The sequence below is a fragment of the Barbatula barbatula genome (genome assembly GCF_947034865.1).
Source record: "Barbatula barbatula genome assembly, chromosome: 3".
NCBI lineage: Eukaryota > Metazoa > Chordata > Actinopteri > Cypriniformes > Nemacheilidae > Barbatula > Barbatula barbatula.
In genome coordinates, this window is record NC_136764.1 from 7,440,563 (window position 1) to 7,467,798 (window position 27,236).

The 27,236-nt window shown below is 44.3% G+C and overlaps 3 protein-coding genes across 3 annotated transcripts in view; all 3 read left to right on the forward strand.

Moving 5' to 3' along the window:
* The window catches only part of LOC306891348 (uncharacterized protein), a 36,381-nt gene extending 19,559 nt beyond the window's left edge, over positions 1–16,822 (forward strand). The window contains exons 23-29 of the mRNA XM_079451528.1: positions 11,068–11,112; positions 11,818–11,850; positions 12,310–12,456; positions 12,536–12,590; positions 13,678–13,869; positions 14,830–14,907; positions 15,091–16,822. Coding sequence (XP_079307654.1) covers positions 11,068–11,112; positions 11,818–11,850; positions 12,310–12,456; positions 12,536–12,590; positions 13,678–13,869; positions 14,830–14,907; positions 15,091–15,281 — 741 coding nt within the window. The 3' untranslated portion in view covers positions 15,282–16,822. The remainder of the gene's footprint in view (positions 1–11,067; positions 11,113–11,817; positions 11,851–12,309; positions 12,457–12,535; positions 12,591–13,677; positions 13,870–14,829; positions 14,908–15,090) is intronic.
* Positions 16,823–16,997: 175 nt separating this feature from the next.
* On the forward strand, positions 16,998–19,270 carry ccr12a (chemokine (C-C motif) receptor 12a). The gene is made up of 2 exons (XM_079453735.1): positions 16,998–17,056; positions 17,284–19,270. Exon 2 carries the CDS (start codon positions 17,300–17,302, stop codon positions 18,404–18,406), a length of 1,107 nt encoding a protein of 368 aa, XP_079309861.1. The 5' UTR covers positions 16,998–17,056; positions 17,284–17,299; the 3' UTR covers positions 18,407–19,270.
* A 1,554-nt stretch (positions 19,271–20,824) lies between these two features.
* Positions 20,825–27,236, forward strand: part of hecw1b (HECT, C2 and WW domain containing E3 ubiquitin protein ligase 1b) — a gene marked incomplete at its 5' end in the record, with an annotated part of 28,242 nt that continues 21,830 nt past the window's right edge. The window contains one exon of the mRNA XM_079453425.1: positions 20,825–20,869. Within this exon, the coding sequence (XP_079309551.1) occupies positions 20,825–20,869 (45 nt within the window). The remainder of the gene's footprint in view (positions 20,870–27,236) is intronic.

Below are 27,236 nucleotides of genomic sequence, written 5' to 3' on the forward strand. Positions count from 1 at the left end.
CATCCTGCAGGCCAGGGCGCTAAAGAGAGCCCCACGGAGTAAGACCGACCCAAGTAGTGCCGCTGCCGACTGGCCCTCTGGGGACCACGGTGGCAGCGCAGGCTGGGTCGGACAATGTCCACATCAGTGGCCCGGAAAGACGCCTCGGACTCAATCTTGCGCAGGTGGGCGATGTCGAGAAAGGCCACTTTCCCGACTCCCCTCTCACAAGGTCGGCTGATTGGTTTTGACAGTGTAGAAACAGACCGGCCTGCTGTGACCCGGCCGCCTTTCGGCCGTCGAGGTCTCGCACGTGGTCTGCCCCCCAGCAGCCCCGGCCTTCTCTAGCGTCGACTCCGGTTCTGGTGCCCCCGCAAGTGGCCCCCCGGAGGAAGACGTCGAGAGAAGGACCACCTAGAGAGATTGAACCATCAGGCTCGACCCAGCCTTGGTTACTGGACCTGCTAGTCATTGAACCAACCCCCGCGGGTTGATGAAGCAGATCGTAGCCCCCCCTGTGAGGTCCCTGGGTGTTTGGTTAGCATGTCAAACCATCACGGTGGCTGGGAGTGTGGTCCGTCTCGGCATTCGATCCAGTTCGCCAGACCTCCGCAGGACTTCGGGCATCCTCTTACCTCAGCAGAGGCAGGGATGTTCCCGTGCTCCAGGCCGGGGCTGCCACCCCTCTGGCGAAGGCGATCGAACCGTCCCCTCGGCCGAGATGTCCAGTGGCTTCTACAGCCGCACTTCATCATCCCCAAAACCAGGGGTCGCTGCATACCTTGAGCAGCACCTTGCAAGGGTGCCGTTCAGGAGGCGCTGTCAGACGCCAGGAGTGGTTAATGACAACTGACCGCATACTCTCATGTCCAGTCTCCCTCGGCACTGTCGAGGGACTGGCATGTCAGTAACGGGTCAGCCGGGAAAAAGAGCAGCTCTCCCTGGCGTAGAGCTCCCCTTTTCCTGGTAGAGAACTCAACACTGTCTCCATGACGGCGTGCTCGCTCTCGAGCACGCACAGTCAGTGCTGAGCTGCTTGAACTTCAGGCAGCAGACAGCGGTCCCCTGAAATCAGTTTCAGAGGCTCCTGGGCATGGTGTCCTCGGGGGTGGCCTGCCCCCCTCGGGTTGACGCACATGGGACCGCGACAGCACTGACTACAGAGACGAGTTCCCTGGAGAGCGTGGCGCACTGGCAGTAGGCGTATCGTCATTACGCCTGCTGCTGTCACATCCTAACCCCGGGCAGGTCTTGAGGCCGGTCATGGTAACGACAGACGCCTCCCTACGGGGTGCGGGTGCGGTGTGCAACGGGCGTGCAGTGTCGGGTCGCTGGACGGGCCCCCGCCTGCGTTGGCATATCACTGCCCTCAAGTTGCTAGCTGTCCTGCTTGCACTGATGAGGCTCCGGCCTCTCGTGCAGAGCCAGCATACTGGCCTGGACAGCATGACCGGCGTAGCGTACTAAACCTCAGGGTGGCATTCGCTCGCTGCAGTCATCGCAACTCGCCCAAACGCCTCCTCCCGTGGAGACAGCAGGTGGCAAAGCCCCTTCATGTCACACGCCCACCGGGTGTCCTGAACCAGAGAGCCAAGTGCTCTCTCTTCAGTTGACACCTCGTGGAAAGTGACGACTCCACCCCTGGTGGAGACAGCAGGTGGAAAAGCCCTTGCATGTGACACGCCCACCGGGTGTCCTGAACCAGACAGCCAAGCGCTCTCTCGTCAGTTGACACCTCGTGGGAAGTGACGACTCCACCCCTGCGGGCCGGCTTGGGTGTGGTTTGGGCGGGCACAGGGGGACCTGTTGCCTCCCTGAACACCACCCAGTACTGCTGGGCACTCCCTGGACGAGGCCCCCCCTCGACACGGAGGCCCTAGCACGCAGCTGGCCGCTGGACAAGCGGAAGTACGCTTCCCCCCAGTGAGCCTCATTGCGCAGGTCCTGTGCAAGGTCTGGGAAGGGAGTATCAAGTGCTTCTAGTTGCGCCTTACGGGCCCAACTACACTTGGTCCTCGGAGCTAATACTCCTGACGACAACTCCCCCTGGCCAAATCCCCTGGCGAAGGGCCTACTTGCAGGGGATGGGCACCTTGTGGCATTCGAGCCTGACCTTTGGGTCTGGCTCCTGGATGGGACGAGGAGTTCCTGGATGATCTACCCCCCACAGTGGTGGACACTATCACTCAGACAAGGGCCATGCCCACAAGGCTGGATGCCTTTAAGTGGCGCTCCTTCTCGTCCTGGTGCTCTTCTCGAGGAGAAGACCCGCGGAATTGCTCGCTCAGGAACGTGCTGTCCTATTGCAGGAGAGGCTGGGGAGTAATCTCCCCTTCCACATTGGAGCGTGGGTACCCGCTGCCTCGGTTATCACGTACCAGTTGCTGGTGAGCCTCTGGGGCGGCATGACCTGATTATTAGGTTCCTCTAGGGCGCGAGGGGCTAAGGCCTCGTCCGCGCCCCGTACCCTCTTGGGACCTTAGGGTGGACCTTTGGGTCCCCTTTTTTCGGGCCCTGCGGAGAGCCCCCTTCCTCGTTCTGCGAGGGGGGGTTGGCTCTCCTGCTGGGGCTCGAGTCCATCCAGAGGGTGAGGCACCTGCGAGCATTCCGTGTCCACCGATTGCCAAAATTCAGGCCCGGTGACTCTCACGTGATCCTGAGACCCCGGCCGACTTACGTGCCCAAAGTTCCGCCGCCCCCCTTTGGGAACTAGGTGGTGAACTTCCAGGCGCTCCCACACCGGGAGAAAGACCCAACCTGTACGTGGGGTGTCCAGTAAGCGCATTGCGCCTCTACTCGAACCACACGGAGGGCTTCAAGGCCCTGAGCAGCTCTTGTCTGTTATGGAGGTCAGCAACGGGAGTGCTGTCTCCGAGGAGAGTTGTCGCGCTGGATCGCACACGCCGTCACTACGGCGTGCCGATCCTAGCCCGTGCCCATTTGAGTGACGGTACACTCCGCTCGGGGTGTGGCCTCCTCGTGGGCATCGGCTCAGTGCGCCTCTCTGGCAGACATCTGTAGAGTTGCGGGTTGTGCTACGCTATACCTCGCAGAGGCTTGCAACCTCCGTGGGGAACCGGCAGCTCGAGTCTTGCCAACAGGTGAGACCAGCGGTCGTAGGGCAAACGCCTGCGCATAGCGCCATTCCCCTTCTTAGGTGGATCAGTGCGCTATGGGCTGCCTGCCTTCTTTCCCCAAGGGTGAAGAATAGGAAGTCCGTCCATCCATCAATAAGCACATTTAGGGCGGCGGGCTCGGCAGAGCAGCCCTGCCGCCTATGGCCGGGTATCAAGCTGAGTTATTACATATAGCTCTAACCGGACCTAGTGCCCCACACGTAGTAACCCCCCACTAGGGTGGTTCCGTCTGAGATGTCGTCATGAGATGGTTCCCCGCGTGGCAACCCATGACATCCCCCAGGTGGACATCCACCTTGCAGCATTCCGCACATACCTCCCATGAGTTCTCCCCTATTTGGTGAGACCATGTTGGTGTCTCCACTGTATTCCCCCCTATGGTGGGAAGCGGTCTCCGTTGCGCACGTCCACATTGAGGGAACAGCGCTTACCCAGTAGCCCTACGGTACCGGACGGCTTCTCGTTTAGAGAACAAGGCCTCCGTCTATGGTGGCCGAGGGCAGCGGCTACTCATCTTTGCCAAAAGCTCCGGGAGCCCATGCCTACCCACTGGAAGGTTACAAATTTCGCGATAGCGCTCACGTGTGGCTCGCCCAGGCCGGTCAACGTCGCTTCGCTAGAGATTGTGACGCGGCTTAGTGCTGTGGCGTTTTTTCAATTTGTGAGATGCTTCAGGCTCCTCAGCACAAAAGGTGAATGAATGAGCACGCCGGCTCCCCTTTTATACCCGGATATCCGGGGGCAGAGCCCGGCATGCAAATTTCATTCGCCAATTTCATTGGCCTTTTCAAAATAGTCAGAAGATGATAGGTTCTCAGGGGCGAACCCCGTCTGTCGGTTCGACACAACGTCTCGTTCCCTCCATCAGGGAACAGAGGTTACATACGTAACCGAGACGTTCTGTATTGTCTGCATGTAACAAGAGAACTCGCACTTAACTCATACTGAAGAACAGCTTGCATAAGCATACATTTCAGACAGGTCCTGTGGGGTTTCCCTTACAAAAAACGAGTATACTTCAAGTTCATTTTATAAAGTTAGCTTAAGTTCAAGTATATGTTAAAGTATACTTCATGTAGTAAGTTTATTATAGTATACCCATGTACTAGTAGTTTACCGGTAATTTCAATTCTACTTCGGACTAAATTGGCGATATTTTTTGCTTACAAAAGAACACTTTTAAGTTTACCACTCTTGAGTTTGCGACTAGTTGACAACAATGTTTTTGTTTGTACTGCAACTACTGCATGATAACTACAGTATACTTTTAGTTCCCTATCGAGAGGAGTCTCTCAACATTGCGTGAAACGCTAGGGGAATCCCCTTCCTTCTCTAAACTCCCCTTCCTTAATGAAACCCCATTTGAATAACGCCAGTAGAAATGAAAATGTAACTGGCCAATGTGGTCGCTACCCCTATATAATACACTGTCTGGACCACATGACCTTAGAATCTTTCTCCTTCACTTACCTTCACGTGCTGTTGAGGATACACCCATGAGAAGATGAAGAACTAGGATCCTTCCACCCTTGTGCTCACTGTGTACTCTGTCTGGGTCTGGCCCATGCGGATGCAGCTCTGTCCGATTCTACTGCCCGCACTGCGAGTACCTAAAGAAACGTGTGCCCTTTTCTCGATGTTCACGAGGAGGTCGTGACGGGTTTCAGGATCGGCTATTTTCACCTCGTTGGGTGGGGCGGAAGCCCGCGGCTATGCACGCTTTCCTTCAGTCAAGCAGGCGGTTGCAGCGCACCTTTGTCCGTCCTCGTCTTCTCTGCAGTCCGAGGCTGGGGTGACTGCCCACATAGCGGAGAAGGCGTATCCCGCCTCTGGAGAGTCTGTCTCAGCTCTACACTAATTCAGCAGTTCTCTCACAATGAGCAAACCGTGTCCCATAGTTTTTGCCTTGTGTATATGCTGTATAATTCAGCCATTTCTCACACAATGAGCAGACCCTCCCTTAGGTTTTGCTTTAGGATTAGGATGCTGTGTAAATCAGCCGTTTCTAACAAAATGAGCAGACCCTCCCTTAGGATTTGCCTTGTATATATGCTGTGTAATTCAACCATTTTTTCACACGAGGTGCTGCTTCTCGTACACGAGCAGAGTGCTTAATTTTCACACGTGTTTCAATGTTTTTTTACCCATCAGAACGACTGATCATTGATCTGACATTTGCAGATGATATAGCAGTCCTTGCAGAATCAATGGATTCCATGCAAATTATGATCGACCATATTACCCAAATGGCAGCTTCTGTGGGCTTGAAGTTAAACTGCCAAAAATCTAAATACATGACTGCCAACACTGACCCTATAAACCCCAATAACAGCCAACCATCGAAAATTAACCAATGGAACAAGTCACCTAATTTACATTTAAGCAACATTGCCCTTTTAGGAAGCTCGGATGAAGAAGTTCAAACAAGAATACAAAGAGCTTCCTCAATCTTTGCAGCACTGAAATATTTATGACGTGACATCCGAATAAAAAGCAAAAACAAGAATATACTGTGCTATAGTTCGGGCAACACTACTGTATGCCTCCGAAACATAGCTCATGAAAGCCGACCAACAAAAAAGGATGGAAATATGCAACCACCACTAAGACGCATAGCCAAAATCCATTGGTCCGACTTCATCTATTCAATTCAATTCAATTCAATTTTATTTATATAGCGCTTTTCACAATTTGCATTGTTCCAAAGCAGCTTTACAGGGGAAAAACGAAAAACCCAAGAAAGGGTAAAACACGCTACATGGTGTTTTATAAAAATCCAATTATTCTAGTAAATAATATCTATGTAAATCTGATTTATTTAGCATATTTGCATTAATTGAATGCTTGGCTGAAAAGATGCGTTTTTAATCTAGATTTAAATTGGGCGAGTGTGTCTGATCCTCGAATAATATCAGGAAGGCTATTCCAGAGTTTAGGTGCTACGTATGAGAAAGCTCGACCCCCTTTGGAGGATTTAGTTATTCTGGGTATTATCAAAAGTCCCGCGTTTTGAGATCTTAGAGAGCGTGATGGGTTGTAGTGTGATAGAAGCTCTGTTAGGTAGGTAGGGGCTAAACCCTTTAGGGCTTTATAAGTGATTAAAAGAACTTTAAAGTCAATACGATACTTAATGGGTAGCCAGTGAAGGGTTGATAAAATTGGGGTTATGTGATCGTATTTTCTGGACCTGGTTAGGACTCTGGCAGCTGCATTCTGAACTAACTGTAGTTTGTTTATTGATGATGCAGGACAGCCACTGAGTAGCGCATTACAGTAGTCAAGTCTTGAGGTTATAAATGCATGAATAAGCTTCTCCGCGTCAGCAACACACAGAATATTTCGTAACTTGGACACATTTCTTAGGTGGAAAAAGGCTGTTTTTGTGACATTTGAGATGTGATTTTGAAATGACAGGTTGCTGTCTAATATAACGCCTAGATCTTTTACTGTATTTGTTGGAGTAACAGTACATCCTTCAATTTGCAGTTTATAATCAGAAATATTTGGTTTGCGTGTCTTTGGTCCGATAAGTAATATTTCTGTTTTATTAGAATTTAAAAGAAGGAAATTACAGGTCATCCAATGTTTTATATCTACAATGCACTCTGCCAATTTGGATAGCTTGGAGGAATCATCTGGTCTTGATGAGATATATAGCTGAGTATCATCTGCATAGCAATGGAAGCTAATTCCATGTTTTTTAATAATGTTTCCGAGGGGCAGCATGTATATGGAGAACAGAACGGGTCCCAGAACCGATCCCTGAGGTAATCCATAATTTACTTGCGTTAGATTTGATGATTCCCCATTTAAATGGACAAATTGATGTCTGTCTGACAAGTAAGATCTAAACCATTGTAGTGCCTGTCCCTCAATACCAGTATAATTGTTTAAGCGATCTAGAAGTATGTTATGGTCTACGGTATCGAACGCAGCACTAAGGTCAAGCAGGACCAGGAGTGAGATGTTACCTTTATCTGATGCTATAAACAGGTCGTTTGTAATTTTAACGAGCGCAGTCTCAGTGCTATGATGCGGTCTGAAGCCTGACTGAAATTTTTCGTGCATGTCGTTATTTTGTAAGAAAGAGCACAACTGAGTGCACACTACTTTTTCTAGGATTTTAGACAGGTATGGAAGATTTGAAATCGGTCTATAGTTTCCTAGTTTATTTGGATCTAAGTTTGGTTTCTTGATAAGAGGCTTAATGACGGCCATTTTAAAGGGTCCTGGGACATGGCCTAGATTAATTGACGAGTTGATAATGTTATAAATGGGCTCAATTGCAACAGGTGGTAACTCTTTTAATAATTTTAAAATTTCTTATAAACAGGTCCGTGAACGCTGTGGCCTAAAGGAACCTGTGTCCTCAGTGCTTATGCAACGTCTCTGCAAATGGATCAGCTGTGGCCTAATGGTTACATTTACATTACATTTAGTCATTTAGCAGACGCTTTTATCCAAAGCGACTTACAGATGAGGAAACATTGGAAGCAATTAAAACAACATAGGCAACGAAAATACATAAGTGCATCAAACTAGTCCATTAAAGCCTAGCACAGTATAAAAGCTACGAATAGTGAGGTTAGTAAGGTTTTTTTTTTTTTTTTTAAGAAGGAAAGGGAAGAGAATAAGGAAAAACTCAATCAGCAACGTGTTGACGGAAGAGATGCGTTTTTAGGTGTTTTTTAAAGATGGAAACCGAGTCTGCTGATCTTGTAGCAGCTGGTAGATCATTCCACCAATGTGGAACAGATCCAGTGAAGGTACGGGAGAGTGACTTTTTTCCTTTTTGGGATGGTACCACTAGTCGTTGTTCCTTTGCAGACCGCAGTGATCTGGCAGGAACATAGATCTGCATTAGCGAGTGGAGATACGATGGTGCAGATCCGGTGTTGGTCTTGTAGGCCAGGAGCAAAGCCTTGAACTTTATGCGGGCGGCAACAGGGAGCCAGTGTAACCTGATGAAGAGCGGAGTTACATGCGCTCTCTTCGGTTCATTGAAGACCACTCTTGCCGCCGCATTCTGGATCATCTGGAGAGGTTTGATTGTGCAAGCAGGAAGTCCAGCCAGAAGCGCATTGCAATAATCCAGTTTGGACAGGACAAGAGCCTGGACTAGGACTTGCGTAGAGTGCTCCGATAGGAATGGTCTAATTTTCCTAATGTTGTAGAGGATGAATCTACAGGACCGGGTGGTGCTGGCAACATGACTTGTGAGGTTAAGCCGATCATCGATTACCACTCCCAGGTTTCTGGCTGTGCTGGACGGTGTAATCGTTGATGAGCCTAGTTGAATGGCAAGGTTGTGGTGAATCTTTGGGTTGCCCGGGATCACAAGCAGTTCCGTTTTTGCAAGGTTTAGCTGCAGGTGATGATCCTTCATCCAAAGCGAGATGTCACTAAGGCATGCCGCGATGCGAGCAGCGACCGTCGGATCGTCCGGTTGAAATGACAAGTAGAGTTGTGTGTCGTCCGCATAGCAGTGATAGGAGAAGCCATGCTTCTGAATGACCGAGCCGAGGGATGTCATGTAAATGGAGAAGAGTAGCGGTCCAAGCACTGAGCCCTGTGGCACCCCCGTGTTGAGCTGTTGGGACGCGGAGACCTCATCTCTCCAGGATACTCTGAATGATCTACCCGAGAGGTAGGACTCAAACCATTGCAACGCCATTCCAGAGACACCCATAGCACTGAGAGAAGCCAGGAGGATGTGATGATTGACAGTGTCAAAGGCAGCAGACAGATCCAGTAGGATGAGCACAGAAGACATGGATGATGCTTTTGCCAGTCTCAGGGCTTCGATGACTGAGAGCAGTGCGGTCTCTGTGGAATGACCGGTCTTGAACCCAGACTGATTGCTGTCCAGGAGGTTGTTTTGCATGAGAAAGGAGGAGAGCTGATTGAACACAACTCGCTCCAGGGCTTTGGCGATGAAGGGAAGAAGGGAGACAGGCCTGTAGTTTTCTAGCAGTGTAGGGTCCAGGGTGGGTTTCTTTAGAAGCGGTGTGATGCGGGCCTCTTTGAAAGCTGTGGGAAATGTCCCAGTGGTGAGCGAAGAGTTGATAATGTGGGTCAGAGCAGGCACAACCGTTGGAGAGATGGCCTGGAGGAGATGGGTGGGGATGGGATCCAGTGGGCAGGTGGTAGGGTGGTTGGAGCCAATGATCTTTGAGACATCAGCTTCAGACAGAGGAGAAAAGGCAGGGAGCACACACGTGTCAGGGATGTGGGCGGGTTCGACAGATGGTGGCGTAGAGAACTGGCTGCTGATGGCAGTAGTTTTCTTTACGAAGAACGATGCAAAATCAGCAGCTGTTAACTCCGATGAAGGTGCGGGAGCAGGCGGACAGAGGAGAGCAGAGAAGGTTTTGAAGAGCGTTCGAGAGTCCGGAGAGTTGCAGATCCTAGAGTGGTAGTAATCTGTTTTTGCAGAGGTGACATCTACAGAGAAAGAAGAGAGAAGAGATTGGTAGAGAGAGAGGTCTGCAGGGTCTTTTGACTTGCGCCATTTTCTCTCAGCTGACCGGAGGCTGGCGCGATGCTCACGCAGTACATCCGATAACCAGGGAGCCGACGGGGATGGACAGGCTGGTCCAGATGCAAGAGGGCATAGGTTGTCCAAGCAGGATGAAAGCGTGGAACACAGAGTGGCTGTGGCATTGTCTGTATTCAAAAGAGAGAGCTCATCAGAGGGGGGGAGTGCAGAGAGGACAGCAGAGGAAAAACAAGAGGGAGGGAGAGACCGCAGGTTGCGCCGGAAGATGACCATCGGTGAGACGTCTGCGATATCCGGAGCAGTGAGGTCGAGGTCAAGGGTGACGAAGAAGTGATCAGACGTGTGCAGCGGGGTGACCTGAGGGTGATGAGTGGAGCAGGTTAGAGCGTTGAGAGTGGTTAGAGCGCTGGTCTTGTGATCAGAAGGTTGCCGGTTCTAATCTCAGTGTCAGCAGGTCATGACTGAAGGGCCCTTGAGCAAGGCACCTTACCCCTGATTGCTCTGCAGTAATGTGCCACTGTATAAAACAACTTGTAAGTTGCTTTGGATAAAAGCGTCTGCCAAATGAATAAATGTAAATGGATCGGGCATGTGTTACGTATGCAAAATATTGCAAACTTTTATTGCCACTCCTGGCCCTCTTTGGAAGCGCCCCAGAGGAGGCGTTCGTATGACAACCAAAAGATACTTTCACAAGGCTGCCGAATCCATTATCATGGTACCCTTTGGATTGAGTAGAAAAAGAAATTTGACAGAGAATAGCAAGAACATATTCAAACCTTGGCGATAGACCGAGTACAATGGAGGTGCATTACACAGGATATCGTCCAAACCATGCAAGGGTGTCAAAGTAAAAGTAAGCACGAGAGAGTTTGATAGTGTGCTGACCATGCTCGAGAGAGTGTGATGGTTTGCGCTAAAAAGAGTTTGATGGTGTGCGCGAGAGAGTTTGGTGGAGTGTGCCAGAGAGTTTGGTGGAGTGTGCAAGAGAGTTTGGTGAAGTGTGCAAGAGAGTTTGGTGGAGTGTGCAAGAGAGTTTGGTGGAGTGTGCAAGAGAGTTTGGTGGGGTGTGCAAGAGAGTTTGGTGGAGTGTGCAAGAGAGTTTGGTGGAGTGTGCAAGAGCGTTTGGTGGAGTGTGCAAGAGAGTTTGGTGGTGTGTGCAAGAGTTTGGTGGAGCGTGCAAGAGAGTTTGGTGGAGTGTGCAAGAGAGTTTGGTGGTGTGCACGCGAGTAAAGTTTGAAATATGTCTTGAATGGCCTCTCATAGTTATCACGGTAATCTCTATATGAGCTGGTGGACCAAGCTTATCTTGCTGCTAAGCATCCACATCGTCCCGTAACTAACGACCAGCTTCCAAAACACATCATGACGTTATCATTGAACTAAATACAGTCTGTTAAAGCAATGTTAGAGAAACATTATGATAACAAAATGTCAATGTTTTTTTTTCAGGGTGAGAATGGAGACCAGGGAGAACCTGGGGTTTCTGGAAAACATGTATGTAACCATCAATGGTTTATCAGTGCTGTTTGTTACGTCAAGCTGTTTTCATTTGAGGCAAACAGTGTTCACCCAAAATAAAAATTCAGTCATATTTATTCACTCTCATGTCAATTAAAAAGCATATTTGACTCCGTCTTCTGCAAAACACAAGAAAAGTTGATTTGAGAAATGTCTCAGTGGTTTTGTTTCCATATGTTGAAGTCAACGGGGACTAATGTTGTTTGCTTCTGGTGTTCTTCAAAAGATCTTCTTTCGTGTTCTGCAGAACAAAGAAAGTCATAAAGGTTTGAAATGACATACGGATATGTAAATGATAAACTAACTTTTATTTTTGGGTGAACTATCAGGATAAGAATATTTGGTAGACGATTTTATCGAAAAGATCTATAGTTCACCCAATAAATACAGTTCTGCATTCCCCGAGATTTAAATCCAAGACCTTGTTGTTGCAAGCCCCATGCATTTCTAGTTGAGCTTCGTGAATGCTCAGAAGCCAAACTGCAATTTTTTACAAAGCGCACCTAAACATTTTATTAACTGTAAAGAACACACGCCGCATATTTTTTCTCACAGGAAAAACAAACGCACACAGTTTCCTCAATGCAAACATCTGCTCACACACACAAAGCATGTAGATAGAGTTTGACAGATAGAGTGACTCTGTTGTGTGTTTTAATAAATCTGCATTATTCTCAACAGGGCGAAGCAGGCGCCAAAGGAACCAAAGGAGAGGTATATACTCCAAAAAAAAATCTGTTGTCAAGTCCGATTCCAGTTGTGTCATAATTTAAAGATCTTTCATTTCCTCAGCTACAGAAATCTACAAACACATCTCATTGAGATACTATCGTAAGCAACGTCTCTTTGGTTTGCATCTCCATCGCAACCAGTGTCAGCTTTTTACTAAGTCACATTTTTAACTTTTTGAGGGCATTTTATTTGTAGATTCCTTTAAAACGCTTCCCTTATTTTAAATGAGAAACTATGACATCAAACCCATGACTGCATTTAACTAGTTAACAAGTTTAAATATAAATGGACCGTGATGACAATTTCTTCACATTTCTCAAAGTTAAAATATCTTGGATATTTTTGTCAATTCTGGTGACACTAAAACTGTAGGAAAACACATATTTCATGATAATGTAATGTTTCATATCTTTTGAATAATGAAGACTCTGTACGTTTCAGCCGGGTGTATCAGGGGATCCTGGGAGTAAAGGGGCTGGCGGGATCAAGGGTGACGTGGGTCCGTCAGGGCCGCCTGGATCCAGGGGCTTTCCTGGTTTAGATGGGTTATCAGGGCAACCAGGGATCCCAGGTTACCCCGGGAAACCTGTGAGTATGATGCTGTACCCCGGCCATCAGTTTTATACAGTACAACATGTAAATGCGAATATTTGATGCTTTGTTTCAGGGAAAGGCACCTTCAGAGGAGCAACTTATGAAGATCTGCGCTTCTGTGCTGCAAAGTATGTTCTTTAAAGTCTTTATCAATATCTTATTTTGCAGGTTTTCATAAAACAAAATTACGTTTTAAACAAATTTACTGGTATCGTGTGTCTTATGGTCAGTTAATGCAGCTGGATGTATCTGGTTAAGTGGGAGCAACTTTCAGTTCTCTTGTTATTGTTATTGTTAAGTATTGTTATTGCAAAATATGGCAGCTAAGGCACCACCTCAAGGCTTTGTTAATGCTGTCTATACTATAACAGAAATTACATAATCTTAACCATCACATATTTACAATAAAATGGAACTGATGTGGTTGCTTGGTGAGTTTGCATTTTTCATCAATTCTGCATTTCTCTGTCTGTTAACCCGTGCAAGATGCTTTGGTTGGAAATGTTGAAAGACTGAAACAAAATGTGAAAATTATTTAGGACAATAATGCAAAAGGACAGTATGTACAATCAAACTAACTTGCACACTTTAAAGTAGCTGCAAAATGATGACCGGGGAAACCGGGTGTTACTTAAAGGGATAGTTCACCCAAAAATGAAAATTCTTTCATTATATATTCACCCCGATGTCATTCCAGCTGTATGAGTTTTTTCTTTAGCAGGTTAGCTTGTTGGATGACCAGCTTAAACCAGCACAATCTAGCTACCATGCTTTGAAATCTACCTAACCAGCATATGCTTTCAACAGGGAGAGCACAAAGGAAATCATCTGAGCTACAGCTTTCCTGTAGAGCTACAGATTTTCTGTAGAACTACAGCTTTCCTGTAGAGCTACAGCTTTACTGTAGCTCAGTGCTAACTACGTAAAGGTTGTAGGTTCGATTCCAGGGCACATATTTAGAACCAAATGTATAATGCAGTGTAAGTCGCTTTGGATAAAAGCGTCTGCCAAATTCATAAATGTAAATCTTAAAGAATGGTGGTTACCAAAGAACATTGGTCTCCAATGACTTCCATTGTATGAACACAAAACCACTGAGACGTTTCTCAAAATATCTTCTCATAAGTCATAAAGGTTTGAAATCCTGCAGATCCTGCATGTAAATTCTGCAGTCTCGTTTTATATATAACATCTCCTTAAATAAACTTTTAACAGATCAGCTTCCTCAGCTCCTGCAGGTGATGGGACAACAAAGTTGCCAACACTGTGAAACCAAACAAGGGCCACCAGGTGATTCAGGTCCTCCAGGCCTAAAGGGCCCACCCGGACTCCCAGGACATCCTGGCACGACAGGGTCTCCAGGTTACCCGGGTCAGCCAGGGAGAAGAGGACCAGAGGGGGTAAAAGGTGAGGCACTGAGTCGTTTTCAAAGTTTGATATTTTTGCTCTACGTTAGTTTACTGTAATATTGCATCCGGTTTACTTCATTAAAGTGGCTGTATCTCAGACAGTTTCTGTATATCTCATGTTAATCTTGAGTACTTTATAGAATAGTATCATACCCTTCAAATATCCGCAGAGTCTTTAGTTTGATCACATTTATAAAAAAACGGTAACCCGCTGAACCGTGATCGGGGATTGCAACTGTTTCCGACGAACAAGGAATTCCTAGTAGGTTACGAGCCCGCGTCGATTAAGTCGCTGCCCCTTGTACACACTGCCTGTCGCTACTACCGATCGGATGGTTTAGCATGGTCCTCGGATCGGCCTCGCCGGGGCTCCTTGCGGGCCCAGGCTAAACGCGCTGAGAAGACGATTTAAATTGACTATCTAGAGGAAGTGTGTGGTTCGTGTCCAGCATCTTTTAGCTCTGGGACCGGCACTCCATCTATCAGTTTCAAACGATCTCCAAATCCAGCGTTATATCCACCGTTTATATAACATTCATCACCAAAATGCAGCGAACACTTGGGGAGTGTATATGGCAAAGAAATACTACGTAATATGTCCAACTCTTTTTTCAACAAGTTGACCTTGTTTAACATTGTAAAGAAGTTAGAATAAATTACACACCATTGCACCACCCGTTTAATACTAGTTAAATTGTCCATGATTCAGTATTGCACATTGTTCTACAAAAAGTAGTCTTGCATCAAAATTTGATTTTACTCTGAAATGATTTAGCAACAGTAGTGATGGTTAATGATGTTTAAATGTAATCTAGGTCAGGGCAATACTGACAGATCAAGCTATATGTAATACAACGCATCACCATTATTATACTTTATTTAAAAAATATATATATTTGATTGTTTTATTATTTAAGGTTCTCAGTGGAAAACTGATACTAAGATGTTGTTCTTACAGGTGATATCGGCCCGATGGGATTGAAGGGTGCCAAAGGACAGGGTGACGTTGGGTTGCCAGGTACACCTGGCCCAGCAGGTTAGAAACAATCAAAGATGTTTTTATCAGACAGAAATCTGAAATCACAAAAGTAAGATTTGTTAAAAAGAAAATCCTCTATGATTCACTTAGGATGCACACATACCAAATGCATAAATGTAAATGTATTTTGGATGATAGTAGTCCTTGGGATACCTTCTAAAGTTCGTTCTTGATCCACAGGTTTGCAGGGCCCACGTGGGGATGATGGTGAGGGATATCCTGGGCCTCCTGGTCCCACGGGCAAACCTGGCACTCCAGGCATTCCAGGCAAACGTGGGTCTCCAGGATCTATGGGTGTTTGTGACCCCTCTTCTTGTTATCAGTCGTATGGTCTCCGGGACGATCCTTTCAGGAAAGGACCTAACTTTTAGCATCAGGGCGATGGGATCTCAGCATTTACCTCAAGAACTCTACACCTCTAAAGAACTGGGCTTGACTTTAAATATGTGATGAAGCGTGTTTTATACTGTGTGATGAGCGAATCTTGTTTCTGACGGATTTCTGACCCCCATAAAAGCGGTTCATGCTATATTTCAAGTCTTTAGGGAGGCGGTTGCATCATCCACGCGTAAACTACGACTTGGCCTATTTGAAACTGGAACTAATACTGGATCACTTACACGCATTTATGCATTTCACCATAAAACATCTTTTATAAAAATATACTAGTCATTGTACAGTATGTCATGTACGTATCGTATTTAAAGGACCATTGTGAGATTTTTAGCAGCATCTAGCGGTGAGGTTGCAAGTTGCAACAAACAGCTCACTTTACCCAACCCCCTCCCTTTCGAAAACTCTACAGCGGCTGAGAGAGAATTACGATTTTGTGACGTTTTCGCTTCTTTGTCGAAGTAGATAACGTATTTATAAAACGTGCTCTCTAGAGCAGTTTTTCCATTTAGGGCTTCTGTAGAAACAACATGGTGAATTCCATAAAAGGGGGCCCGCGGTGTATGTAATAGAAATGGCTCATTCTAAGGTAATATAAACAACACTTCATTATGTAAGGTCTTTACACACCTCTGAAGACATAGCTATGTATATTATAGCATGTATAGATCCTCCAAACAAATACACCTTAAATTTTTATTTATTTACATTTTCAGTGAGACAAAGGACGTTTTGTGATAATATCGAAATGCACTTGTTTGTTTACAAATTTAGAGGCTGTATTTGGGTAAATATTGGTCAATCGATCAAATCCCTAGTCAAAATCGAAGCCTATAACGAAACACAACAAAGTGCAAGTACTAGTAAAAGTCTGTAGTGTAAACTTCACCTCCAGGTTTAAGTCGGGGCTTATCAAAGGCTGGTCCAACAGTCTCCTAGAATCACATTTGTGTGAGGAATAGACTTTTAGGCAAATTTATTTCCCCTCTGAAGTGGCATGAGCATAATTTGTGTTTGAGTTTTTCAGAATGGTCCCACTTCTCATAAATTTTATTTTTAATTGTTCATAATTTGGTCAACTGAAAAAAGAGGAATTTAAATACTGTATCCACTGCACTGCCCTAGCCAAGCTACCTCTGTACAGGATGTGAAGTAATGTCTATACTTTGACACCAGAACCTTTACTTCTGCTTAAGGGCTATTATTAATTTGTTTTTAAGTATTTTTTTATTTAGGTACACTTTTAATTGGTGGTGCTTTAGAAGATGTTAAGTAGAATTTGCAATAATAGAGTTTTGGCTTTAGAATCTGTTTACCGCTTCTATTTATTTATTTGTTTTTATTTTTGTTTTGTTTTTTAGATTGTTCTGTTTTGTGTCATTTTATTGGTGCAAAGTTCTTATTTTTTACCAGGAAACTTATAATCTGATTTAGTTCATGTATGAATTCATTGTTTAAGTGCAGCTGACATTTGATTTGTACTTTAATATAAAGCAGTATTAATTCTCAAATAAAGAAACTTCTCAAATGAACGATCTCTGGCATTATTAATTGATTTTAATAATGTGATCCTGTGGCCTTACATGCATGTTGAACAATGATGTGTAGGTGTCAATGGTTTCACAGCACTGGCAGGAAGATGTAAGTCCTCTAGGGTTCCTTGTTCATTACGTATGCAGAGTTTCTCATAATAAGCCACATCGTGGTTGCGCTCGTTCAGTCAGAGCTTCACGCACGTTCTTCAGGGACATCGGTGAGTAACATTTCATGTTCCAAACAGACCAGGTGCTTTCTTTTCAAATTAAAAGCCACATGTCATTTACATTTAGTCATTTAGCAGATGCTTTTATACAGCAATAAGTGATATGTCATACAGGAGCAATAAAAGAATAGGTGCTAATACGAAGTTACTAGTTTCAACAAAAGACAGACCAATGTGCCAGACATGTGATTTATTCATCTTTGCTTTTATTTCAACAGACCATAGAATCATACCATGGCAACCCCGGAGGATATGGATTATTTTTCAGACTATTTTGATAATTACTCAGGCCAGCCCGATGTAGTATCGTATATCACAAGCGGTGAAGTCCTTTTGTGCGACAAAACTGAGGTGAATAACTTCGGCAGCACGTTTCTCCCGACGTTATACTGCATAAACTTCGTGCTGAGTTTGGTTGGGAATGGACTGGTGCTGTGCATCATCTACAAATACGAGAAGCTCAGCACCGTCACCAACGTATTCCTTCTTAACCTGGTAATCTCAGACCTGATCTTCGCCTCCACTCTTCCCTTCTGGGCAGTGTACCACCATTCCGAATGGATCTTCGGCAAAGCCATGTGCAAGCTGGTGGGCAGTTTTTACTCCATCGGCTTCAACAGCTCCATCCTCTTCCTCACACTCATGACCTTTGACCGCTACCTGGCGGTGGTCCATGCCATCGCCGCAGCCCAGAGCAGGAGGAAGGTGTACGCTTTAACCTCCTCCACTGTCATCTGGTTCATTAGTATATTGGCCAGCGTGAAAGATATGGTTTTTTTCAACGTGCAGCAGAGTTCGGGTGGGATGCTGTGTGAAGTGACCGGTCACGCCCAAAGCATCATCCAAAAGTGGCAGCTGATCGGGCATTATCAGCAGTTTCTACTTTTCTTCACCGTTCCTCTCATCATGGTCCTATACTGCTACTTTCGCATATGCATCAGGATCATGTCCACTCGCATGGCGGAGAAATACCGGGCGGTCAAACTCATACTCGTCATCGTTTCCTTCTTCTTTATCTGCTGGACGCCGTACAACGTGGTCATCCTGCTGCAAGCCATCGACATGTCCTTTGGAGACAAATCGAAGTGTACGGATAGTCTCGACTATGCCCTGTACATAACGCGTAACCTTGCATACATGTACTGCTGCATCAGCCCTGTCTTCTACACCTTTTTGGGAAAGAAATTTCAAAATCATTTCTTGAAACTTCTGGCCAAGCATGTGCCTTGTGTGAAGATGGCCGCAATGTCGACGCAAAGCAGCAGAACCACATCATTCAGAACCCCAAACACTGAATGTTCGGCACGTGTGGCTGGTTCTTGTTCGACTGGTACGTTCTGAAATGTTTTATTTAGAGCATGTAAAAAGCAACTGCTACCTTTTTGGAGATATGCACAAAAGGAACCAACCTGTAATGTTCTCCATGCAGAATTCATTAAAGGGCATTCACAATGCCATAGCAGAACCACTTTAGGCTGAATGATTCCATGAATAACCTTAAACATCCAAAGACCCCTTTCTGTTTCACAGCAGGTTCTTTGTTGTAGAAAATGTATCTTTAGGGTATAAAGAAAGAAAGAAATTGATATTTTATGAAATTGCTCTTCCAACCTACTATTTACATTATGCTGAGAATGCTTTGTGCTTGATTATCAATTTAAGCTAATCGCATTAATACGTCAATATGTTTATGTCAATTTTATTGCAAAGCAGCTTTACAGAAAACACATTATTAAAAAGACAATATAAAATATAAGGAAAAAATATCATTATAAAAAGCAGAAAAAGTTACAAACATTGTATTATAGTATACATGGTTATATTGTAAATCTCCCATATTAGCTACATTATCTATAGGAATAAATGTCTGTTGGATTTTAATCATTATTCTTTGCTCTTTTAAGTGTGTCTGCGATTGATGTAAGAATGTATGTGTAATGTACATGTAAATATTCCTCCGCAAATATTCCTCAGCCATTGTAAACATTTTAAAGTTATAATGAAAATGCTTTTTTTACATTTCTTATGATGCAACATTATTTTTGGAATATATAGGATAGAGAGCATTGAATTCTGTATGTTTTGTGCTAGATATATTACCTTGTCCCAAATGTATTTCTTTGAGTTGTATATGTTAAATGCACTGTTCTATGTTGCAGATTCATTGTTGGCCTACGATGAATAAAAAAAGAAGAGTATAACAGGAACTTCCTGATATCTTTTCAGTTATTTTGGTGACCTGTTAGTGGAACATATTTTCTCACCTTTCAAAAGCTTCAGATGAGCAAACTTCCTGCCATGTAAATAGGTAACTGTATCCTGTTGATCAAACTGATGTGATCAGATCTTAATTTAAAGCATAAACTTATGGATCACGTTTAATGGGCGACAATTAAATGACTCAAGTTCATTTGCAGGGGTATTTTCTTATACAAATATGATTTTTTATTCATGTTTGATTGAATATGTTGCATGAGGAGAGGATCCTTGATGACAAGTTGACCAATTGGTTTGCAGTGAGATTCACGTAAAATTAAAATTTGTTCATAATTTATTCACCATCATGTCATTTCAAACCTGCGTGCTTTTCTTCAACAGAACACGAAAGAAGATATTTTGTGCAAATTATGCAAAGCATTTTTTTGGATAAATATATTATTTTGTGTTCCACAAAGAAAAGAAGGATTTGAACGAGACTGAATAAAATACTTTTTATTTTGGGGTTGAATCTCTTTAAATTTTCACGTCTGAGTATGCAAAAGATTGCAAACATTGCAATTGATATTTAGAGAAAAAAGATCTACCTTTCCATCGCAGGAAACTTTACACACGTCAGTGGAAAGCCCTTCAAACAGAAAACCTTTGAGGAGTCAACACACAGATACACACTGCACCTGTTTATAATCCTTCCTATCATTTCTTGACTTTAATAATTTCTTTATCACCTGTTTCCCTCCAGATGCATTATTCAGCTTTACCAGCGTAGTGTAGGCCTACTTTACATTTCACTTTGCGTTCATGTTTATCTGTAGCAATGTAGCCTACTGTAGCTTTAAGAGATTCTGTCATCATCCATCAACACGAGAAGCTGCTTAAGGGCCTATATATAACATATAAATAAAAGTAAAGCATATTAAGACATCGTAGAACACCTAAAGAATAATGTAATTTAATGTATGTCGTGAATGGTTTGTGTCGTAGGATGATCGTGAAGAATTATGGAAATATCATAATATATAGATTATTATTCACGTGTAATTCTTCACCTTGCGTAAAACACAATCAATTTCTTAAGATATAAATTACAACAAATACATATTTACTATAAACATGTAATTACGTATGTGTTTTTCCGTTTTAAAAAGTCCATTAAATCCAATCGCAACAAATCAAAGCTAATCACACCCAATCACGGCCAATCCCATCCAATCACAGCCAATCACAACTCTGCTCACGTCCAGATCAACATCCATTCACGTCTGTTCGCCGTAGCGATGTCCGTTCAACAGCCAATCACTGTCCAGACATTATGGTCCGCTCGCGCGTACGTGCGCTGGTGGGGTGGATGGCGTAAACGGCTCGTAACTGAAGAAAAAAAAACAGAAATCAATCCGACGGAGCGTTTCCATTGGTTACAGGCTCCTGGTACCCATGAAAGAGGATGTAGCATCTCCTGCGGTAGCTTAGCAAACGGGCCAAATGTGAGGAAAGGCCGCCTGTCGTGAGGGGTAATATGGAGCAGATGATGGCTAACGTTATATGAACGTGAAGGTGATGATTCACCGGCAGGTGATACTGACCCAGGTGAGTGGCTGTTATTTACCGTTATCTGCCGTTAATCACACGCGCATCGCGATGTTTGTGGTTATTAGCATTGTATGCTAGCATGAGAGCGTTCACCGAGGCGTCTATTCTGTACAGTGTGATGTGGCGATAACATTTTGAAAACGGGTTTCTTCAGTTTCTTCGCGCGTGGTAAGTTGGTGATCAGCATCAATCGCGGCCTCGCGCGTCTTTGTGTGGTACGCGCGCGCGCCAATGCTCGTGCACGTGTTTGTGTTCGTGGCCCGAATGAGCATCATCATAAATCTGCATACTATACCTGAACCGGACACCTTATCCTAAACCAAAACCCCGGATGTTTACCCTAAACGTGCACCTCATCCCACATCAGAAACACAAACACACACCCCATACTCCACACATGCACCCTAAACGTGCACCTCATCCCACATCAGAAACACAAAATCACACCCCATACTCCACACATACACCCTAAACGTGCACCTCATCCCACATCAGAAACACAAACACACACCCCATACTCCACACATGCACCCTAAACGTGCACCTCATCCCACATCAGAAACACAAACACACACCCCATACTCCACACATACACCCTAAACGTGCACCTCATCCCACATCAGAAACACAAACACACACCCCATACTCCACACATACACCCTAAACGTGCACTTCATCCCACATCAGAAACACAAACACACACCCCATACTCCACACATGCACCCTAAACGTGCACCTCATCCCACATCAGAAACACAAACACACACCCCATACTCCACACATGCACCCTAAACGTGCACCTCATCCCACATCAGAAACACAAACACACACCCCATACTCCACACATGCACCCTAAACGTGCACCTCATCCCACATCAGAAACACAAACACACACCCCATACTCCACACATACACCCTAAACGTGCACCTCATCCCACATCAGAAACACAAACACACACCCCATACTCCACACATGCACCCTAAACGTGCACCTCATCCCACATCAGAAACACAAACACACACCCCATACTCCACACATACACCCTAAACGTGCACCTCATCCCACATCAGAAACACAAACACACACCCCATACTCCACACATGCACCCTAAACGTGCACCTCATCCCACATCAGAAACACAAACACACACCCCATACTCCACACATACACCCTAAACGTGCACCTCATCCCACATCAGAAACACAAACACACACCCCATACTCCACACATGCACCCTAAACGTGCACCTCATCCCACATCAGAAACACAAACACACACCCCATACTCCACACATGCACCCTAAACGTGCACCTCATCCCACATCAGAAACACAAACACACACCCCATACTCCACACATGCACCCTAAACGTGCACCTCATCCCACATCAGAAACACAAACACACACCCAATACTCCACACATGCACCCTAAACGTGCACCTCATCCCACATCAGAAACACAAACACACACCCCATACTCCACACATGCACCCTAAACGTGCACCTCATCCCACATCAGAAACACAAACACAAACACACACCCCATACTCCACACATGCACCCTAAACGTGCACCTCATCCCACATCAGAAACACAAACACACACCCCATACTCCACACATGCACCCTAAACGTGCACCTCATCCCACATCAGAAACACAAACACACACCCCATACTCCACACATACACCCTAAACGTGCACCTCATCCCACATCAGAAACACAAACACACACCCCATACTCCACACATGCACCCTAAACGTGCACCTCATCCCACATCAGAAACACAAACACACACCCCATACTCCACACATACACCCTAAACGTGCACCTCATCCCACATCAGAAACACAAACACACACCCCATACTCCACACATGCACCCTAAACGTGCACCTCATCCCACATCAGAAACACAAACACACACCCCATACTCCACACATGCACCCTAAACGTGCACCTCATCCCACATCAGAAACACAAACACACACCCCATACTCCACACATGCACCCTAAACGTGCACCTCATCCCACATCAGAAACACAAAAACACACCCCATACTCCACACATGCACCCTAAACGTGCACCTCATCCCACATCAGAAACACAAACACACACCCCATACTCCACACATGCACCCTAAACGTGCACCTCATCCCACATCAGAAACACAAAAACACACCCCATACTCCACACATGCACCCTAAACGTGCACCTCATCCCACATCAGAAACACAAACACACACCCCATACTCCACACATGCACCCTAAACGTGCACCTCATCCCACATCAGAAACACAAACACACACCCCATACTCCACACAAGCACCCTAAACGTGCACCTCATCCCACATCAGAAACACAAACACACACCCCATACTCCACAGATACACCCTAAACGTGCACCTCATCCCACATCAGAAACACAAACACACACCCCATACTCCACACATACACCCTAAACGTGCACCTCATCCCACATCAGAAACACAAACACACACCCCATACTCCACACATACACCCTAAACGTGCACCTCATCCCACATCAGAAACACAAACACACACCCCATACTCCACACATACACCCTAAACGTGCACCTCATCCCACATCAGAAACACAAACACACACCCCATACTCCACACATACACCCTAAACGTGCACCTCATCCCACATCAGAAACACAAACACACACCCCATACTCCACACATACACCCTAAACGTGCACCTCATCCCACATCAGAAACACAAACACACACCCCATACTCCACACATGCACCCTAAACGTGCACCTCATCCCACATCAGAAACACAAACACACACCCCATACTCCACACATGCACCCTAAACGTGCACCTCATCCCACACCAGAAACACAAACACACACCCCATACTCCACACATACACCCTAAACGTGCACCTCATCCCACATCAGAAACACAAACACACACCCCATACTCCACACATACACCCTAAACGTGCACCTCATCCCACATCAGAAACACAAACACACACCCCATACTCCACACATACACCCTAAACGTGCACCTCATCCCACATCAGAAACACAAACACACACCCCATACTCCACACATGCACCCTAAACGTGCACCTCATCCCACATCAGAAACACAAACACACACCCCATACTCCACACATGCACCCTAAACGTGCACCTCATCCCACACCAGAAACACAAACACACACCCCATACTCCACACATACACCCTAAACGTGCACCTCATCCCACATCAGAAACACAAACACACACCCCATACTCCACACATACACCCTAAACGTGCACCTCATCCCACATCAGAAACACAAACACACACCCCATACTCCACACATACACCCTAAACGTGCACCTCATCCCACACCAGAAACACAAACCCAACAACTTTTATCCCTAGAGGATAAACCCGGATTAAGATATATTTATAAATTATAAATAGATCAATATATCTGTCCGGTTGATGAATCAGATGATATCTGGTCCTGTATATCTCCCATCATCTACAATCTAGATCTCAGGATTGGCCATTGATTGAGGAATCATGTTTTTTTAATAATTTTTAGGGAGTTTATCAGGACAACAATGACTTATTAAAGTAATTTGTCCTTAAACACAAGAGTTTTCACACATCTGATTTTCACAATGGATTGGGGAACATGTGTTCATTATTACTCAGGATTGGATCAGAACAGAAATCATTTAGGTGGGGCAGAGACACAGGGTGGATTAGTATCGATTCACCTGAGACTAGCAGTCCATTGATCTGCTCTAAAACCAGCACCAGAAGACAGAAAAACACATGTTCTTGTAAAGGCAAATGTTGTTTTTTTCCACAGAAGAGTATGTGTGGGGTATTGTGTGAACGTATTTCACAATAACATTTTATTAGTATGTTTATTTATAGATTTGTGATGCCCAGTAGTTTCCAGAGCCATGCTGCTCATATCTGAACTGATTTGAATATTCGTTTTCATGAAAAGATGTGATGCACTCACAGTTTTAATTCTTGAAACAGTGAGTGAAGCAACATACAGAGAAGAGTTTTGATAGTTGCTTTAAAAGCACTTTATGTTTTTACAACACAAAAATTGATCACCCTGCAGGTGTGTAATAATAACAAAAAAATACTAGAATAACTTTTGATCTATAGTGTTCTATATAGGGATGTACTTATATCAAAATCTCACTGTACTATAATACCGTGTTATAAAATCCACGGTACGGTGCAATATTTAAAATGTCAAACGATGACTTGGAAACATACCATAAGCATCCTCTTATCTTTATCCTCTAATCATAACTGTTGCTTAGAGGTATATGTTATAATATGATGGGTCAAATGACCTTACAATCCCTTTTATAAAATAAAATAACTGCACCAGATGGACCTTGACAAAGGTAACATCTATAATTTTTTGCTAATATTGTCTATGTTACGCCCTGAAGATCTATCGTTTCATTCAGTCATGTGACCACCATAATATTGAGACAATTTTCTGTGGCGATAACTTGATATCGATAATATTGTTAAATCCTTAGTGTGCTACGTTATTGTCACATGATGCTTTGTAACATTAAAGGGGTCATATGGTGCGAATACGTGTTTTTCTGTGTCTTTGATGTGTTATAAGTTGCTCATGCATGTTTTAGACGTCAGTTTGTGGTATGATATGACTAAGACCGCCCAAATGCATATGCAAGTAAGGTGGGCGTCCTGTCAGTACAATTGCTTAGGAACCTGATGTTCCCAATGTGTTAAAAGGCGTTACATTACCGTCACACGCTTGCAGTATTCGACCAATCACTACACACTGGTTAACTGACCCATCATCGCTTTTCAGAGCGATGGGCTTTGTAAAAAAATCTACGCGTTTCAGAGAGGCGGGGCAAATAGGAGACAAACATGCACGGTATGTGGAAAATACAGTGTTTTGGAATCTTAAATCGTGTATTCACATTGCATTACATCCAAAACAAATGATAATATTCGTTTTAGCTGTGTCATTAAAATTTGACAAAGAATATTCAGTAACATACCATAAATAAACAATACACATTATTAAAAACTCAAGGGGAGGAGTTACTTTATACTAACATGACATCATCATTGGAGAAAAATCGCTGGAGTACATTTTCAGCTTTTGGTGAAAGATAACACAGAAATTTGTTGACATTGACAGTCATGCACAGATTAATTATTCAGTACAAAACTAATAATTTAAGCTAAAAAAGCCTTAAAGGTTATTTTGGTATCGTCCTGAATATTCCATACATTTTAAAAATGAACATAAAGTGTATAATATACGTCATTCCTAATATACCAGTCCTTGCAGGATTTTGCAATCACAGAATTAATGTATACTCAAGCAAACTCCTCAAAATCTGATGCAACTTTCAAAATGTAGAGATTGTCGCAGATTTTACACATAATTTAGCGTGTAACGTAACCATGTAACGTCATCACACCGTGCATTCTATCAAAACCTGCTCCGAAAGTGATGCAGAGATACTCTTATTATAGGGAGACATTAGGGTCTGTAACACTTAAAATTGGAGAAAGCATTTCAGGTAACAACATCTATTGATATCCATTAAAAAACTAGCAACTGGTCTCCTTTCCTGTATTCTGCTGAAGCCAATGCGTTAGCATTAATTGTTTCATTTAGTCATTTTAGTCATTTTTTTTACATTTCGCTTTTATGGCTAAAGGTTGCAGGCTTTTCATCTAGTGGCTTTGACTCCGACGTGTGTTTCACGGTCTTAAACATTACGCCTGAAAACAACACAAATCTGATCTATGAAGAAAGCTGTCATGTTTATATTGGTGACAATGAACATTCAGCAACTATGCTGATTTTCAAGGTATTCAAGGTTCATGGCATAAACGTTCTTGTAAACCTTTGAAACGTTTGTATACGAACACTTTTATCGCAGGGACATTTCCACAACCATAAACATGAAGCGGCATGAAACGAAACGTGATTGATTGCTTGACCTGTCAGTCAAAATGGCCTCTTGGGCGTGCCTTGGTGACTCAAAGCGGCCAAGGTTTCCAGATCCTCAACCTGCATCTGCTGCATGCCTTTTAATTTAAATTAATAGTGAAGAACAATAGTGTTTGACATTTCAAGTAGTATTTTTAACTTTTTCTGAAAGAAAACCTCACAATTTTTATAGGAACATTTTAATAAAGAAATTGCAAAAAATCTCAGCAAAATCCTGTGGGGACTGATTTACCCAGTATCCACACTATAACTGCTATGCAGTCATGCAGCTGTGTAGTGTGCCCTTGTGCTGAAGTCTATTCGTTTGCATGTAGGAGATACATATATGAGACAGAATTGTGGCTT

Bases quoted from the DNA above. Each gene is read 5' to 3' on its own strand.
- ccr12a (XM_079453735.1), top strand. From the start codon at position 17,300: ATGGCAACCCCGGAGGATATGGATTATTTTTCAGACTATTTTGATAAT.